The sequence below is a fragment of the Sabethes cyaneus genome, chromosome 3 (assembly GCF_943734655.1).
Source record: "Sabethes cyaneus chromosome 3, idSabCyanKW18_F2, whole genome shotgun sequence".
NCBI classification, from domain to species: domain Eukaryota; kingdom Metazoa; phylum Arthropoda; class Insecta; order Diptera; family Culicidae; genus Sabethes; species Sabethes cyaneus.
In genome coordinates, this window is record NC_071355.1 from 191,190,716 (window position 1) to 191,211,366 (window position 20,651).

At 40.9% G+C, this 20,651-nt stretch overlaps 1 protein-coding gene across 1 annotated transcript in view; it reads right to left on the bottom strand.

Moving 5' to 3' along the window:
* The window catches only part of LOC128743109 (chaoptin), a 121,228-nt gene that overhangs the window by 45,488 nt on the left and 55,089 nt on the right, over positions 1-20,651 (bottom strand). Inside the window, exon 2 of the mRNA XM_053839632.1 lies at positions 15,460-15,570. Coding sequence (XP_053695607.1) covers positions 15,460-15,570 — 111 coding nt within the window. The remainder of the gene's footprint in view (positions 1-15,459; positions 15,571-20,651) is intronic.

The window sequence follows — 20,651 nt, forward strand, 5'->3', positions numbered from 1 at the left end:
GTAATTTTTTGTTATACGGGTAATACGATATCAACAGGAGGATATTACTTGTTGAAAATTTGTAGCAGTGTTTTACATCACTTGCATATCTGTTTTGAAAATACGGTGAAAAGAGTTTACAAAATATATTTCGCTTTTCCATAATTTAATCAAACCCCGTCAAGCGCCTAGCGGAGAAACGGTGCGATTCACGGACGGGGCAAAATTGCGATTCACGGACGAGGCAAAAATGTATTGCTAATTATCAGGCATTCAATTTATCGTTTCAAATGCGCGATATTCAATGAATTTTGCCTACTACGACTTATAACCTTGCAAAAGAGAAACGAGAATGTTTTATACATATGTATCGTCGCTCGTGAGCGCAGGTTATCCATATTTTCCTTTATCCCTAGAAACACGCGATCATGATTTGTTTATTTTTAATTTTTCGTAACACGAGTTTATCCTCTCTTTGTTGCGAGAGGATAAAGCAGTATCAGCCGTTTTTCAGAGACGAAAATGCACAGGTTACTATTGAATTTACCAAGCAACCAGCCAACAAGAGAGAGCCATATAAAACAACCGAATTTATGTATTTGGGTATCACCATGGGTTTCATTATATACCTAGTAATGCATTAGAGTTTCGCGCCAATTCCACCTGCGATTTATATTTTTCATGGTTCACTGAGTGAGAGGATAAATGTTTTTCAGGGAAAAATGCAATGAGATATTATCCACTCTCATTCTGCAGCGGAAAAATGTTTTTCGTTCGCTTTGTTCAAACAGATAAGCACAGAATCTAGTTGTCATATGATAATAATGGGTGAGCGAAAAACGTTTATCCTACATGTGAGTGAAAATTTTAATCACTGCCAATTATATACAGCTTTTGGCACTATATTACAGATACAAGAAATGGAAGATCTGCAGAAAACTGTGCTCTACATATGTTGGTCGAAGGAAAACAATGCTTTTCCGCTGATGAAACAAAAAACAAACGTTTGGGAAAGTTTCGATCTGTCGGAGACTGCAATATGCCAGCGCAAAATAGGAAAGGTGCACCCAAAACTTGAAACTATTACTTTAAAAGGAATAACGAAAAATTCTTCTTTTAGTAACAACTTTGTTACTTAAAGAGTAATAGTGTTCGTCGTCGGTTGAATAATAACATATACTAATGCACATTATATACATTATACAGCCCAACTGTTTGCTGTTTGCGCCTGCGCTTTGATTTACATTCATAGCATGACTGTTGGATAGCACTCAATACAAAAACGCTGAATGTGAATGTGCGTTGTAAGTTGAATTTGCTAACCGTTACCGTTTGCATCGGGGGACTAGCAGCCCTATTCCTTCCTATAACAAATTACAGCAACCGCGGACCGTATTCGAACGAAAATTATTCGGCTGAAAACTATCATCCGGAACTGTCTGTTGTTTTTTTTTTATTGTAAAGATGACGACAGCATTACCATTTGTGCAATCATCAAAACATCTAAGCAACCATGTGCTACTCGTACTGACAGGAGCATCAGATGGGACATAACAGAGAGCAACGTGGCCGACATTTGAAAACACTTTTTCAACAGCTTTTCAAAAGGGCCAATTTGAAAAATGTAAATAAACCAAGTTGGGTTTTTTTCCTATGAAAGCCCAGCAGAGAATAACCCTTACTCGGTTTGTTTACATTTTGCAGATTGGTCCTTTGAAAAGTTGTTGCCGACTAGCAATATGTTCGATGTTAGCTGCAAAATATGGCTGCCTGCTAGCTCCCTGGTTTGCATCTGTAAAGTGTGGGTGTATTGGTAAGTTTTGTTTGCGTATTCCGATACGAAAGAGTAAAACTGCGCGGCCAGAATTTCTGGGCAAAAAGCAACTAATTATCCATTATCGGATATTTTGAAAACCATGGTTGTTTACTGAATTGCAGTATATTTTTCCAGCTAAAGTACAACGTTAAACGAGTAAACGTGAAATTGTTCTATTGAGCCATATGAATAAAACAGTTTGCATTGCTTTTATTGTATAAGCCTTACGGAAGAAGCAAAGCAAACTATTTTATTTTTACCGGCCATTGAATTCTAGAATATAGTTCTGCTTAGAAAACATAAACTATAGAGCTTATTTTCAACCATCCGCTCTGAAAAAAAAATGAATTGATATGCAAACGAATACTAATTTCCAAAAGTTAAACAAACTAGCAGCTCTGGTCATGACAAACATGTAATCGGTTTCAATTATAGGGTTCATCTACCAGTTATGGACCCTTTTCATATTATGAACCCAGGCATATATTTTTTTCTAGCTTATAATTAGTTTTGTATATATTCGGCTTGAAACAGGATAAAGTTAACATCAAATACACTTTAAAAATTATAAATATTATACACTTTATAAATTTATTTATTAATAGTTTATTTATTTTCCGAGTTCGATAATCAATGTATAAATGTCAATATTTTCACCTAACGAATATTTTTAGAAGGGGAAAGTCGCTGAGAACATTGTGCTAGGCACCTTCCAGGGAACGATGTCTTACATAATTCAGCTCATCAATCACAATTGCGGTACATTCATTGCACAATTTGTTGCACACTGTGCACTCAAGTGACACCTTTTTGACACCTAAACTTTAAAATCTTGTAATTTAGCAGCTTTGCCAATTTTTAACATTGTCATACTGAACAAACGAACACAAGTTTGAACTGATCTGAACCTTGCCGGCACAATAAGCTACAATTTAAACAAAATTGGCACGAATATGGTGCATAGTGCTCTAAGCGACTTATCATTGTATTTTTAGCAAAATCTATTAAACGATTTACAATGCAAAAGCTGTCACATTTTGCAAATCTTCTCCATGTAAATACGTTAGAATTCTTGTAACAGATTCTGTTTGTAAGATTAATGTGAAAAATACAGCTCAACAATATGATATGACAATATTGTTAAAGATGTAAACATAACTTTTTGGGCATTTCGGGTAATCAATTAACTACCAACAATCAACTTTTCTCTCATAAGAGAAATTAACTCAAGTACAAAAATGTCTTCTTCTGGTTATTATACCCTATAAGATGCAAACGGACAAAAGTGACGTCGATTTGCGAATGGATCCATGAAGAGTGGTTTGAAAATCGGGAATAGGTTTCTAAAATCACAACTGCTTGATTTCGGCGCTAGTGTACACATACGCTAGCGCTAAATTTAGTTAGTGAAGAATAGAGTAATGAGCGAATATCACATCACTACAGCTACAAAAACTAATCTCTAACTAACACATATAGTACAATTTGCGAATGTGTAATTCATTGCAAAAACGCATACATAGATGCAGCAGTCATTTTTCTTGTTACTTTTAGGTTGTTACTCTTTTCGTCTAATGTACGGTCATAAGACGAAAAAAGTAATAGATTATTGCTCAAAAACAACAAAATATTCTCCCCGAGTTTTGGGTGTGTAAATTGAGAATATTCCTTACCGAAACATACCGCAGATTGACGATAATATGGTTTTGTTAGCTACTGCTGTGCTAATTTCGTGGATTCGAGCTTCACACTTTTGCCCCGTGGTTATCGAACTTTTGCCCCGCTAGTGGGGTAAAAGTGCGAATCGGCACTTTATCAGAAGAATGAAGAATTTATTTTCAATAACACTATTATTCCAGATGATTTATAGTTGAATGTAAAGACAGTGAGTAGCTGCATCACTATAAAATATATTTTGTTGTTGTTCTTCTTTATATCCAGCGAAAATTGATGACAACTTCAAACATCGCACTTATGCCCCGCCCTACTCTATATACATTGCGTAGTAAAGGTCTAGTTTATAGGTCCTTGAACTATGCATAATTTCCTGTAATGCCATTCTATTTCATCCACTTCAATAACATTTCCTTGATTAAAATTTATCAATTTTTATTAACCTTCGGTTACTCACGCTGTTGCATTTTGTACAAAACGTGTAGGTTTTTGAATGCCATATTGTTATAAAGTTACAAATCGCTGTTTAACTAACGTATATTTTTCAATTAACTTGTTATGAGCAAAATGTCATAATTATTCAATGCATTAATACTCTAAATTGTTGGGAAAATAGATCAGCATAAAATGATATCACAGAAACGAAGCAATCAGCATGTGAGGTGTACCGCAGTTGGCCCCAATTGGAATTTTCTCTCATTTCTTCATATGGAAAAATGGTGTCTGTATGCAGCAAAACTATCAACAGATGTAAAATGTTTAAAATGTATCCGTCTGTTGGTAGTCGAGTAATTCGGGGTCAAAATTAGGATATTTTTTATAATCAAAGTTCTACAGTTCCTAAACAAGCAAACACAGAGGTACACTATATTCAGCAAAGTTGTGTATTTTTACTATTTGTACAACTTTGTAATACATGACAAAGTCGTACAACAATTACAAAATGCGCTAAAATAGAAAAACTGATTTTGCAAATTCATATACAATAAATAAGATTTTTCTGTCTTCACTGAAGAGATAGACGGTTACTGTTTTCAGCAAAATTTCTTGTAATAATATGCTCTAAAACGTTGCAGAACACATCAATGTGTTATATTGAAACTGAAGAAAAATATTTTTTTTTTAATTTAGGGGAATTAATTCAAATTTAAATTCTACCAGACGACAGAGCTTTCAGTTTCAAGAAACTCTTCCAAAGGTTCGATAGACTTAAAACCAAGTTTTCCCAGTCAAAACTCAGTCAAATAGATACGTTTTTTTTGGTTTTGGGCTATTATGCGCGCGAATAACCGTGTTACCCAAGTTGGCGCGAGTGTTCGAGGTTTAATATCTTTTGACCGGCATGCCAATTGTTCTAGAATTTTGAGATATGTTTGCAACATTAAAACCTCTAACTTGATGCCAAAATAATTTAAACTTGATAAATTGTATTAGCTGAAATCGTATACGATTGTATAATCGGTTAATGTCGGATAATGATCGGTTTAGCGATCTCTGAGAAACAGGCAATAATCAAAACCTTGTCAAAACAGGTTTTTTAAGTATAACTTCTAAACTACTTGTTTGTTTTCAGTAAAACTACCTGAAAAATTTAGTGTTAACAAGAGCTTTCATTTAATACTAAGATTGTTGAAATCGGTCATGTGGTTCCGGAGAAAATCGTGTCACGTAATTTTTACATTTTTACTTATAACTTTTAAACGAAATGTCGGGTCATGAAACAATTCAATAGTGATATAGGTACTAGGCAATAATACCTTTTAAATAAAAGTCAAAGCGAACGAATCGGTTCAGCCATCTCCGACAAATAGGCGATTGAACACACACACACACACACACACACACACACACACACACACACACACACACACACACACACACACACACACACACACACACACACACACACACACACACACACACACACACACACACACACACACACACACACACACACACACACACACACACACACACACACACACACACACACACACACACACACACACACACACACACACACACACACACACACACACACACACACACACACACACACACACATACACACACACACACACACACACACATACGCACACACATACACACACACATACACACACACATACACACACACATACACACACACATACACACACATACACACACACATACACACACACATACACACACACATACACACACACATACACACACACATACACACACACACACACACACACACACACAGGCCGGTGAAGGCCCTATCCCAGGTTATGGTGTCGATCAAAGTCAATTGGCTATGTACGACCCTATATAGCCATTAAAATCGGAGCGGGTGCCGGCTGGGACGCGACCGGGCCTAGGGTCGACCAAATACCAGTGGGACAATTTAAAAAATAGTGAGACATAAGGAATAACATCGAAACCTTAAAGCATAGCATAATAGTACCTTCAGAAAAGTTTCTCCATTCAAAAAGCGCTTTCTAGTGGGGGAAAAATATTTGAACATTAGGGTGTCCCTAAGCAGATACAAAAAATATTTTCTCTATTTCAAGTCAGAAATGATTACGATCTACAGAAGATTTATAGATAAACTAATTTTAAGAAACTTTGTTGAATACTAAAGGTTTCTATCTCTTACATGAAAAAAGTTATAGAGCCAAACTCTTAGGGACACCCTTAAAAACAGTTTTTTCGATGTAGCTCTTGAATTACGCTTCGTATACTTTTCAAATGTACTAATAAATTGGTAATCTAATTAAATTGCACATTTTTGTCGAAGATAGTAGAGCTCTATCTTGTTTCCTTTAGAAGCCATCACTGGTTTTTATATGTTTTACGTAATCTTTGAACGGGTGTATCTCGGGGGAGAGCAGCTATGAGCAGCTAATCTCACTTGTTTTTTGTGAATCAATTTATGCTGTATCCCACCATGCACAACTTACGGTGGAACACTGTGGAACATCTGAAAAAACTTATCACGAAGGCAACCGTTTTTAAAGCCTGAAACTATGAAAACCATAGTTTTGTACCGCTTTCGCATGTTCTCTGAATCAAATCAACTAATTTTGTAACGGTAACTTAGTAACCCGATACAAAACCTGTCAATACTTTAGTTATACTTGTTTTATCGCGTCAAATAGTGAGATGAATATGTATAACTTGCGACGATCGACTTTATTCGAAGTGTGGATAGAAAAATGCAAGTCAGGAGCAGATAGCAAGAAGAATCACTGCGTTGATTACATAAAAAATAAGCTTGAGGAGAAAGCGCATTTCACGTGCAGGATGGAAAGACAAGTATCAATGTTTTGCTACAAGCTTCAAAAGAGATGGGAGGAAAGCCAACGAGATGTTGTCCGTTTCCGCAAGCAAAACATTATTTGGCTATCAGAGAAAGTTTTCCCAGAAGCATGCCTAGCCATGAATACCCCAAATTCAGAAAAATTCTGTCGACCCAGGAAACCGTTTGGAGAATTGACCAACCGAAGCAAAATTACTATACTAAACAACAACACTCAATTCACTACTACACTAAACAACAACACACAATTCTGGCTTTAGTTTTCAAAAGGTCGCATAATCCAAGCAAAAGGGTTGATTATGCGACCTTATGAAAACTAAAGCCAGAATTCATCAATTTAAATAAAGTCCTATTAAACTACAATGTCTTAATTTTTATTGGCTTAGTGAAGGTTTTAAAAACGGTTGCCTTCGTGATAAGTTTTTTCAGATGTTCCACAGTGTTCCACCCTAAGTTGTACATGGTGGGATACAGCATAAATTGATTCACAAAAAACAAGTGAGATTAGCTGCTCATAGCTGCTCTCCCCCGAGATACACCCCTTCAAATATTACGTGAAAAAATATAAAAACCAGTGATGGCTTCTCAAGGAAACAAGATAGAGCTCTACTATCTTCGACAAAAATGTGCAATTTAATTAGATTACCAATTTATTAGTACATTTGAAATGTATACGAAGCGTAACTCAAGAGCTACATCGAAAAAACTGTTTTTAAGGGTGTCCTTAAGAGTTTGGCTCTATAACTTTTTTCATGTATGAGATAGAAACCTTCAGTATTCAACAAAGTTTCTTAAAATTAGTTTATCTATAAATCTTCTGTGGATCGTAATCATTTCTGACTTGAAATAGAGAAAATATTTTTTGTATCTGCTTAGGGACACCCTAATGTTCAAATATTTTTCCCCCACTAGAAAGCGCTTTTTGAATGGAGAAACTTTTCTGAAGGTACTATTAAGCTATGCTTTAAGGTTTCGATGTTATTCCTTATGTCTCACTATTTTTTAAATTGTCCCACTGTGCGGCGTAGTGCAGTGGTGTAAAGACGCGGGTTTAGTTCAAGTCCCATGAGACAGCTACAGGCGTCGTAGTGTCCTGTTATAGCTCAGGACTATAAACCTAAAAGCCATGTCAGGAGTGCCGTGGGCACATTAGGATCGGTTCCAGGAAGATCCTAATTATGGTATACTGGAATGGCGGGAAAACGATCGGATTAGACGCTATAGGGCTGACAGTTGTGCTATTCTGCTACCTTAGGTAAGGAAGGGTGACACCTTCCCGAAACGGCGAGTAGACTAATGGTACAGCTGCCATCCGTCCCACTAAAACCGTGGCTGGTCTCTAGGTACGTTCAAAGCTCGTCACTCACGTCTAAGTGCGGTGGTGTAGGCTCAGATGATATATTCCTGACTAACGCTGATAGGCTGCTGACATCCCTATCCCCATGAAGGATAGGGGGAGTGTCCCCAGTAAACATTTTCATATGCAAATCAGAGTAATAAATGAGTTATATGTACCTATATATATCCTGAAAAATCGTATCTGATGCACAAAACTAGCATATGCGTACTAATTTGGAGGCCATATACGTACTACAAATATACGTTAACAATTCAACTTTATAAATTTTTATATGCGATAAGATTCGACTCAAAGCGATTAGTTTTATTATGCTATACAATTCTGTACTGAAAGTCGTAGGTCAATCACTTGCTATCGTTAAATACGATAGAATATAAACTTATGTGCGTTTCATTAGACTATATTTACGATACTGAATTTATTAAAAGTCAACAACGATAATTTTCGTACATTGATATACGAGTTGGTGTTTGCTGGGTCCCTAGTCATGACCTCCCTGCTTACATAGATCACCATGGGATCGTAAAGGCGACTACACAAATACGAGCGGAGATAGCGTCCTAGAGTTGGGACCCTACAAAAATGATTAATTCAACCAACCAACACAATGAAGAAGGAGGCACGAAGGAGGGACGAGTATGAGTACACCTCAAAACAAAAACAGCAACGGCTGTACGCCGCAAGAGGAGACGAACGTGTTTGCGAGAAGTGGAAGGCTACAACGATCACCAGTGCACTGACAAGGATACACTGACGAGTAGAAGCAGTAGTGTGCCTCCAGCAGAGCAGAAAGGAGGGCACATGACGCTGATTCAGATGCTCTCACCAAAGCCTGGAGGTTTCGCCCCTTAAGACGGGATGATGGATAGCAGAGCGAAAATCGACGAGCTCTACGAGTTCGTTAAGGAGAGGCATAACGTCCACACGCAGATCAAGCAGTTGGTGGCGAGCAGTAAATATCTGCTATGACTACAGTTGAGTGCGAGCATATGAAACTCGAGACTAGAGCTTTGGCTGCTGAAAACGCACTTAGCCAAGCCGCGAAGAGAACGGCTGAAGCATCAGAGACGCCGAAAAGACCTCCAGTAGTGAATTCTCGCACGGACAAAAGGAAGAGGGAAACGCCTGGTGAAGATGAGGAGCAAAAGAAAGCTAAGAACGAAGAGGAAGACAATCCGGACCAAGGCGAATGTAGTGGATGGCGTACCGTCGCAAGCCAGAAGGAGAAGCAGAAACAAAATGAAGTAGAGAATGGCGAGCAGAAGAAGCCCAGCGCGGATTTCAAGGATCTTGTTGCCAAATCACTTGGAGATGAAGCAAACGTGAAAGCGCTTTCCCAAGAAACCGTGATCGAGTGCAGGGACCTGGACGAGATCACGACAGAACAGGAGTTAAGGAATGCGTTGAAGGTACAGTGCGAATTGGGCGACGTACCGATGGTAATCCGGCTCAGAAAGGCATATGGTGGGACGCAGACGGCGACGATTCGTCTCTCAGCGGTAGCAGGGCCCAAGCACTGATGAAGGGTAAAATTAAAGTTGGGTGGTCAGAGTGTGTTCTGAAAGCCATCCCTCGTGTGACCAAGGAAATGGAACGTTGTTTCAGGTGCTGGGGCTTCGGCCATCCGGCGCGTAACTGTGGAGGTCCGGATAGATCCAGATCGTGTCGGAAATGCGGCGAGAATGGTCATTTTGCAAGTGACTGCGCAAAGCTACCGAGGTATGTATGCTCTGCAATAATTCAAAGAGAAATGACCACACGACGGGAGGCTTCCAATGCCCAGCGTATAAAAAGGCGAAGGCGGGTCAGCAGTGATGGAGGTGACCCAGATTAATCTCAATCATTGCGACATAGCAGTCGACAACGGAGTCGTTGTGCGACGTCGCGATAACTACAGAGCCGTACCGAATTCCTCCCGGTAACGGTAACTGGGCAACTGATAAAGCAGCAATGGCTGCAATACACGTAATGGGCAGTTTCCCCATTGAGGAGGTGGTTTCCAGTTCGTATAAGGGTTTCGTAATTGTCAAAATCAACGGCACCTACGTATGCAGCTGTTACGCACCCCCAAGATGGACCATGGAGCAGTTCCACCAGATGCTGGACGCGCTGACCGAAAAACTCATCGGGCGATCATCATTGCGGAAGACTTTAACGCTTGGGCTGTGGAGTGGGGGAGCAGATGCACCAACGCCAGAGGATACAGTCTGTTAGAAGCCCTGGGTAAGATGGAAATTGCACTGTTCAACGACGGTACCGTTAGCACCTTTCGTAAAGACGGCCGCAAATCCATCATTGATGTCACTTTTGGCAGTCCATCCCTGATGCCGAACATAAATTGGAGGGTCTGTGTCTGTGTACCCTTCACAGACCCCGTAGCGATCACCAGGCGATTAAATTTAGTATCGGCCGGCGAAATCCGGCGATAAGACAGAGAGCCAGAACCTACGAGCGGAAGTGGAAGACGACGGCCTTTGACAGGGATCTTTTCGTCGAGGCACTCCGGGTGGACGGTGGAAGATCGATCTTGAATGAGAACGAGTTGACAGATAGATTGGTCAGGGCATGTGATGCTACCATGCCCAGAAAACAGGAACCGAGAAAAGAGCGGCGACCGGCTTATTGGTGGAATGCAGCAATTGCCAATCATCGTGCTAGTTGTCTCAGAGCCAGAAGACGCGTCCAAAGAGCCAGAACTGAAACAGATCGGGAAGAGCCCAGCGCGGCGCTCAGAGTGGCCAGGACTGCATTGAAACGGGAGATAAAACAAAGCAAACGCAACTGCTGTGCCGAAAGCAGACGTCAACCCCTGGAGTTACGCGTACCGAATCGTTATGGCGAAAGTAAAAGGTCCTGTGACAATTAGGGAGTTGTGTCCGAATAAGCTGAAGGCTATCGTGGAGGAACTTTTTCCGACGCACGCCCCTACGAAGTGGCCAACAATACCGCACGGTCCAGAAGAGAGGGCTAGCGCTGACGGTCTGCAAGTCTCCATCGATGAAATAGTGGCAGTGGCAAGACAGCTAAAAATGAAAAAGGCCCCTGATGGGTCCTGATGGGTCCTGATGGGATTCCTAACGTGGCTCTTAAGGCAGTAATACAAGCGTTCCCGGATTTGTTCAGGACCGTGCTGCAGAAATGCTTAGAAGATGGTAGCCAGGAAAGCCTGCGGGGGATCCAGCGTCATACAGGCCGATATGTCTACTGGATACATGCGGAAAACTCCTGGAGAGAATAATCCTGAATAGGCTTACGAGGTATACAGAAGGTGAACACGGTCTGTCAAACATGCAGTTTGGGTTCCGGAAAGGGAAGTCCACGGTGGATGCAATTCGGACAGTGATCGAGCGAGCAGAGAAGTCGTCCAAACAGGCGAAGAGAAGATCGTTTTTGCGCCGTTGTAACGATCGACGTAAAAAACGCCTTTAACAGCGCCTGTTGGGAGGCCATTGCCGAGTCGCTGCATAGAATGCATGTACCGGGATATCTATGCAGAATACTGAGGAGTTACTTCAGGAATCAGACGCTTGTTTACGGGACCGCTGAGGGACGCAAAACGATGAATATTACGTCTAAAGTCCCACAAGGTTCCATCCTTGGCCCAAAACTCTGGAACGGGATGTACAATAGTGTACTGTCTCTGAAGCTGCCTAGAGGCGCGGCGATCGTCGGCTTTGCCGATGACATCGGGCTATCGGTGACAGGCGAGTCACTGGAGCAGGCAGAAATGCTGGTGACAGAGGCGATTAGAACTATCAAGAACAGGATGCATGGTGCAAAGCTACAAATCGCTCACCATAAAACAAAGGTTCTGCTGATTGCTGACTGTAAAACCGTACAACATGCAGTCGTCACCGTAGGAGAGCACATTATTACTTCAATACGCGCGGTCAAGCATCTAGGAGTAATGATAGACGACCGGTTGAACTTCAACTGCCACGTCGACTACGCTTGCGAGAAGGCGGCGAAGGCTATCAATGCGATAGCCAGACCCATAATGAATTGTTACGGGCCGAGCGGGGTATCAAGCGGAGACTGCTGGCTAGTGTGCCATCAGCGATACTGCGGTATGGAGGTCCAGCCTGGATCGCAGCACTACGATCGAAGCGGAATCGCGTGAAGCTGAATAATACCTTCCGACTCAAGGCTGTAAGAGTTGCCAGTGCATATAGAACAATATCGTCGGAGGCAGTATGTGTTATCGCTGGAATGATCCCCATCAGCATCATGCTCGTGGAAGATAACGACTGCTACGGACGAAGAAACATCAGAGTAGCCCGGAAGCTGGCGAGCGAAGAGTCGCTGAGCAAATGGCAGCAAGAGTGGGAAAGGGCCGAGAATGGTGGATGGACGCATCGACTCATACCGATTCTGTCAACCTGATTCAACAGGAAACATGGAGAAGTCGGGTTCCACTTGACGCAGTTTCCCTCGGGTCACGGTTGCTTCAGGTAATACCTGCACCGGTTCGGGCACGCTGCGACACCATTCTGCCCGGTATGCAGAGAGACGGTAGAAACACCACAGCATGTGGTTTTTGAATGTCCTCGATTTGCCGCGATACGAAGGGAGATGCCGTCCCTGACGGTGGAGAACATAGTGAGCGAAATGTGTTGGGAGGAAAGCGTGTGGAATGCCGTCACCGGCGTTGTAGTACAGATTATGTTGCAACTGCAACGACAGTAGAGAAATGACCAGCGAACTACCAATCCCGATTAGCAGACAATCTTGACAGACGCATCGGTGGAGTGACGAGCGTGACGGAGCAAACCAAGCTTGGACAGAAACACTACGAGGGCGGCCGTGAGAGGATGGATGTTATGTTGGTCGCTATTCCTGGATCGGTTCGCGTTTCAACAGCTGAAGTGGAAATGCAGTGGCGAACTCGACGGAACAGTGCAGAGCCCAACAAGAAACCCTGTGTGGGTGGCTGTGAGGAGATGGAAGTCATGACGGTCGCCATATCTGGGTCCGTACACGTCTCAATAGGTGCAAGGAAAGTGGACGGTGAAGGAGCATGTAGTAGAAACAAGAATGGCAGAACACTGCGACGGTGAATGTGAAGGAGTGGACGTTATGACGATCGTCATCTCCAGATCGGGGTGTACAGACACAGCCTCCCCCCGAAGTAATACTTAACGGTAGTTCGAAAGGGGGAGGGTTAAGCTCAGACGCCCGTGAGGTTTTTAGTGGGTTAGAGTCCAACACTGTGCCACGTGATGTAGCAATACGTCATTACTGTGCCTGGTATTGAGCGTTTCCTCACGTAAAAAAAAAAACACACACACACACACACACACACACACACACACACACACACACACACACACACACACACACACACACACACACACACACACACACACACACACACACACACACACACACACACACACACACACACACACACACACACACACATTGCTCAGTTCGTCGAACCTGATCGATTGATATATGTGACTCGGCTCTCCGGACCCCGGATCAATTTCGTGTTGTTCACCAATTCCTACACTGAGAAAACTTTTCGTATAGTTTCTATGTGTTCCACATATAGATTTTTGCAATGTGCCCAGTAAATGATCTTTATATGCCAAACAGTTATCATTTATGTGCAAGCGAAAAATTAGCACATACTATTCATATGCGTATAATTTTTGCACATACTATTCATACGCGTATAATTTTTATGTGTATTTCTGGGAGGATTGTGTTTATATGCAGCTCATGATAATCATATGAGATTTCATATGGAAATTTACTATTAGTTATGTGCAGAATATTTTGAGTGTAAACCTTTGTTATATAGGTAGTATAACAAAGGTAAAAATGTTAAACTGAACTACAGGTTCATAAGCACACTACCAGTTTTCAGAATTTACAGCTATTTTACTGATGAAAAAATAATTATTCCCGCCGGTTTAAGTCTAAGATGGATTCCTACCATTATATGGCCTTACTATGGTATTATTCAACTGCTAAACTAAACCACAACAAAAAGTTCCCTTCTAAACTCAGAAGATCTCAACCCAGAACGCCCTCCGGTGATTATGGGATTAAAGGCGAACATTTGATTCAATCGGCTGGAGCCAGAGCATTTCACCCGCACACATACACAAACACAGTGTAAGGAACCATGAGCAGTTTTCCTAGATTAAGCAATTTCCTAAGAGGCCATATTGTTAAGCCAACGGAATAGTTTTGCAAATGTTGCTTATTAAAATTAAAAAAAGAAAAACCACACAAGGAGAGAGGTTTTTATCGCACAACCAGCTTTCGCCGCTGAGAGTTCTCTCTGTGTGGCATACATCTCGTTGATTGTATGAAGAGCTCGGCTGCAGTCACCTATCGGTGTTCGATGTGATTCACTTAATATAATTTTTTCCACAGAATTTAAAGAAAAATTACAAATCAGATTTCCGCAACAGTCGGGTCAACTGTAATTTCTGTGTTACACTAGAATCTCTTTTTACGTCCCCCCAATAGTGGACGTAAAACGAGATTTGAGTGTAACTTTTGACACGTTCCAGATTTAGTTAGATAAACAGTTAATCTCCGTAACAGTAGAGAAGACGACAAAAATTCAATATTACTAATGGGTCTTGTCACTGCCCACAGAGATAAAAGAGTTTTTATATCTCACTTGTTTAGTGCCGATTTTATTAATCCTTTTATGGGCGACAATTTGCGACCTTTCTCGAGCTCGGGAAAGGCAAAACCCAGAAGGCAAACAAGCGCCGGCTCTCATCCAAATGGCACAGTTCTTTTTTCATTATGCTTCCGAAGCCTTAGGCCACTTTCGGTGCCACCAGAAAACGAAGACCCGCAGCCGTCACGTCCGTCACCGCCGCCGAGTGTGCTCGTTTTGTACCGAGCCAGGAGAAAGTGGAGTCGAGCTCGCTTTCATTTTATTTCCGCATCTCAAGTTTTTATCCTTTAATTGCGATTTTTAGATTGGAGTGGATTTGCGGAAGCCTTGGCTTTTCCGTCGCACCGTCGCAGTGTAGTGCTGCCACTGACTGGAGTGGTTCCATCACAATGACATTAGGATCTCACAACTAATTTTACTTAACTCTTCGGTTTTCATTACTGATGGTCCATTGCAATAAATTTGACGTAATATTTAATACTACACTTTAATAAAATAAAGCGGTTTGAAATCGATTTTCTACTGCTGTGAAAACTACCGACCATATCAAAAAGCAACCACCCGATCGAGCGCCTGACACTTGCCGGGCGAGCTGATACCTTGAAGGGAATGAACGCAGGCAGCGTTCACCGCAAGCTCAACTTACTGACCGATTCGAGTGGAACAGCTTTACTTACCTCTGAGCCACTAATCGGCTTAACGTGTGGACATTTTTGAGCGAATCCAGTGGAAGTCCTTGCAGCTGATTGTCCGATATATCCAACGATACCAGCGAGTGCTGCATGAAGCTGTAAAAAGAGAAGAAAATAGAACATGTTACAAAAATTGAAATCTGTTCTGACCGCACCGACCCGCGCGCTGCCCGAGCCGCCCCCGACCACCCTTCTGTGTGTTTTTCAAACGGTAAGCTTGCCTTCGCACGTCGGAAGTGGGCCACCTGCTTCGGCTAGGCTGCCTGCCAGGTGAATGGGTTCTTCGAACGGGTGGACAATTTTTGATTGCATGCAAATTGAATTTCATCGCACATCACAAACAACTCACCCGGTAAGCAAATTTCATTCATTCATATTTACACATATGGAATAAAATCAGCTTCCTTCCTGCCGCCGAGCAGATCCGTGCACAATTTGACCACACAGAGTAAACTGGTTTTTAGGTAAACAAAAGACGGGAAATAAATCCTAAACATTCAGGACAAATTGGAAATTGCCCCTGTTGTTGGTATTGCAGTGGCAGTTGTACTGGACAGATAAAACCGGCTGTTCAGGGTCGCAATTAGGGAAATGGATACATTTATGTAGCAAACATTGAACTGACTGATTTTTATTTCTTGATGGATTACAATTCGTTTAACCTTATGGAGAGAGTTTTCTTTATATCAACTGGCAGAAGATAGTGTGGCTAGGATCAATCTGTTATCGAGGAAGAAAACTGCTGTAACCAACAGCCGCCGGTACGCGTTTTCCAAAACTGTAAAACCTTCGCTTTTTTTATTCACTCTAAAAAATATATTATGTGATGTATTAAACACGACCCCCCGGTACGTCAGCCATTTTTGTTTGGGGTACAATACCGAGGGGACCATCAGTGCTACTGTCAAACTCTGTTGACCAAAATAGCGATGTCGAGGAGATGATCAAACATTAGAAACACAAGAACAATCAGTGGATTGCGTCGGATACTAGTGCCAGGGATGTTGGTTATACGCATTAATATCGAAGATTCCATTGACTGACAATTGGCGTTGACAGTGTTGTTTGTGATTAAATTTCACCAAGGAAAGATGGATTAACCCGGCAATTGTTCTGCATACTAGAAATTATTGGTTGCGAAGCTTAATTTTTTTTAACTTTTTAAATTTGCTGCCAGTTGTGATAATTCATTTGATTTCAAATGAGTTCGAAGGCAGAGCTGCTAAACAAAATATAATTTGTAACGAGTCTAGGGCGGAATTTCAGAATTAATGATAGTTGTGTTTCGATTTAATTTTAATTCTGCATAAAAATATTTGTAGATATTCCAAAACTATAGTTTCTCCAATATTCGGCATGAATCATATCTTTTCACATCATCATGGTTTCATGCTTTGCTGATAGATTACTACGAAATTGTTAAACTTTACGTTTCCTTCTTCTACTTAAAAGCAAACGAAAGCTCAGATTGACGTGTTTTACACTGATCTGTGAGTAGCCTTCGACAGAATTTAGCGACAGAAGTCTATGTGTAGAACTGGAAGCAACTGTTTCCTTGCCATTATTTACTCAAGCGATGCTCCCCAAGGTAACAATTGCGGGCTACTTCTATTCATAATTTTTAAAATGCGCTAAATGTTCAAGTGGTATTTTACTTCGTGGTGAGATGTACCGAACTGTGCTATCGTTTTCAAAAGTTACTGAATGATTTTGTTGACATCTAGCCATTTAATAAGCTGGTTAAAAATACGGGTAAAATACCCTTCCATAACATTTCACTGGATTTTACAGGCAGGCTATCATTTTTGACTAGCACGTAAGAGAAATAAAATGAACGAAAAAATTAGTGACTTAGGAGTCCAGATGAAAAAAACTATTCCCGGTCAACCATCGCCAGAACTAACCAACGTTTAGCTTTGTAACAAACACAGTCAAAGATTTCAATGATAGACATTACAACCTCAAAACTTTCTACTGCTGCCCAAATTAAAACCTGTTTTGGAAAGTACATCGGTTTCAGCACGATTTTGATTCCTCCTGAGGGCAGGACGTTCCAAATCTGCCTTCGTATCGTAATTATTACACTGAATAAACTGATCAGACTCTAAGAACTGGAGAACTGACATTACACATGCAAGATGATTCTTCAAAAACCATCGTCCTACACATTTTGCTTGCACACTAGCATCCACTGTTATGCATGTTGCGGAGTAGCCTAAATTTGTAGGGTTTTTTACTGCAGCAGTTTTACATTTGTACGGTTTTGAAGTAAAAATTTGAAGCAAGTTTTGAGCACCATGGTGTGGCCATGTTGCAAAATATGCTGTTTTGAAATAAATGGTTTTTGAATTGATGATGGAATTAATGCGAGTGTCTCGTCTGTTTGTTTGTGCTTTATGCAACGACCAGCCATCAGAAAAGTTCACAACTATTTATTGCCAAGCTCCTGAACTATGCGATAGATTGCATAAGGTTGCGGTCGCTTCACGATAAAAAATTACGATTTCTCAAGAATAGCACGTACGAATACGTGTTTAACTTTGGCTTTATTGACTGTCATTTCAGCAAAGTATATGTAGGTTTGTTCTCTTTTTTTCAAAGTCGTAATAGGGAAAGTGCATCAATTTGCGTTCTACGGGTTGGTCGTTCCTGGATGCAGTTGATGGGAATATGGCTGTAAGCCTTTTTACCAACTGCTCTTATCATTCTTTCCCGAATTCGTCTCTCAACCTAGACCAAAGCTGAAATACGGTGTACAGTATTTACCGACGTCAAAGCAGCGTTCGATCGTGTTGACCACACCATACTGCTAGCCAAATTAAAGCATCTCGGTGCCTTCACTGCTTTCGTCTAGTAGTTCAAATCCATCCTTGAAAACTACTGTATGTTTGTGAAACCGGGAAACATTGTGTCTTGTGACTTCCGGAGTACCTCAGTTGTTCCTCAAGGCGGCAATGTTGGACCCTTGATATTCTCGCTATATTAACACGATGTCTCCATGATACTTCCTCCTGGAAGCAAAATCGTGTACGCAGTTTTCCTCAAAAGCTACCTTGCAGTTCACTCAGTTACTGAGTGTATTGTTCAATGCTGTTCAATCCAATTCCAAAAGAATTTCGTGATCCGTACTGCCTGAGAGCTTTGTATTACGCACTTGTACACTTTGAAATCTATCCTTGACGGATCTACTAGTATTTCTACTCAGTGATGGTTCGATCACTTTGACTCAATTTTGATTCATTTGACAGTACCGTTTCAGCCGAGCAAAATTTGAATGAACGTTCATTTAGTCACTAATGAGTTACTAGCATCGTAGCGCCGTAACTACAAAAGATACAGCGAAACTTCATTCGGCAAAATTGTAGATAATGATTAGTTCTACAAATGTCCCATATGTCACTTTGCCAAATTTTGCTCGGCTGAAACGGTACTGTCAAATGAATCGAAATTGAGTCAAAGTGATCGGACCATCCCTGTTTCTACTATATGAACACAGGTCCCAAGCAACAATTCGGATTTTATTACACTCTTATGATGGCATTTAAGGCCAAAATTGGTCATGAAAACCGCCATAAGAGTACAATAAAACTCACATTGTTGCTTGGGGTGTAGGCTGTTGGACATGGACACGTTGGAAAAGGGACCATATGCGGCCGTACTTGTTGGAAAGCTATTATGTGGATCAATTGATGCCCCTTGGATTCTATCAAAAATCAATGTGAACCCAAACTAACCCTTGAGAATTCTTCGCTCAACTGGTATTTTTTAATCATTGAGATTATTTTTATGCTACCCAGCCAGCACCAATTCGTGTAACAAAGTACAAAAATTATCGTAAATATCTCTTAATAAACTCGAAATCGTAACTAATGCTTAATAAAGTGCGCCCAAGTTAATTTTCCGTCGTATATAATGACAGCAACTGACACACATACGATATTCAGCACAGAATCGTATAGCAGCACGAAGCGAGCCGGACTTAATCGGATATTATCGTATATAATTACTTATATAGCTGAAACACGTATATTTATTTCACGTATATCTCCTCCTAACTAGTACGAATATGCCAGTTTTGCCGCATTTAATACGATTTATTAGCATGTGTATATGTACGTAATGCTGATTTTTAACTTTTTTATACATACAAAAATACTAGCTGGGTAGTTCTTTGTGTACCGAAAGTTCTATTTCCGGACAATAGTGTTAACTTTATCTTAAGCTTGTTTTTTTTTGGGGGGGGGGGGAGGAGGTGGTTTGATAAATTATCTTCAGTTTGTAGAACATTTCATGCTTATGAAAAAATGGGATATTAAATTCACCTTTACCAGTATCGCTTTTCAAGGCATCGCACTGTCGTGTTGAGGGATTACAATGCTCGGCTAAACTATGCATATCGACGTATCACTATCTGCCCTGAGCTCGGTTGCTAAACTCCTTGAACTTGCTGTATTGGATTGCATTTTTGGATTTTGTGGACAATTGTTGAAGACCAGCATCCGACGAATTGTTTAAATGAAATTAGTTATCGGACTGGGAAAAGCCACCTTGAGCAAGCGACAAATTCTTACTCAAAGCGGCATAAAAACCCAGTATCTTTTACAAAAATATACAAGAGTAATAAAATTAACATTGCCTAATTACACACATTTTACAATTTCACTGAACATTAACTAAAAGTTATAATCAAGACGGTTATATTCCAACACCATCTGCCGTATTGGCTGCCCATAATTGGTGCGGTGCGAATCAACCCGAAGAAACTTTTGTCTCCTTGAGGCCGAAGCGGGCAGTATATGGTAAGCCGCGACAAAACAGCGGATAGTCATAGGCATAGGGAAAGGATTTTATGAGCAGTCTTGGATATAATATCTTTTTAGCGGTGCTCTAGAGGTGCCACGCCAACTAGCAGACACAGCTCAACGTAAGGTGGCAGAGCATCGGGATTCCTCCAAGGAAGCATGCGGCAAATTTAGCGGATAAAGTATTTTTGAAACCGCTCTAGACGAATAATCCAGTAGTCAGAATGCGGGTTCCAGACAACGCAACGTGACTCAATAATGGAATGAACTAGAGAGCAATAAAGAGTACGTAAAATACCAACTTCGCGAAATTCTCTGCCAATGCAGAAAATAGTTCTTGCTAATAATATAGGTATAGTGTTGTCTAAATGACAT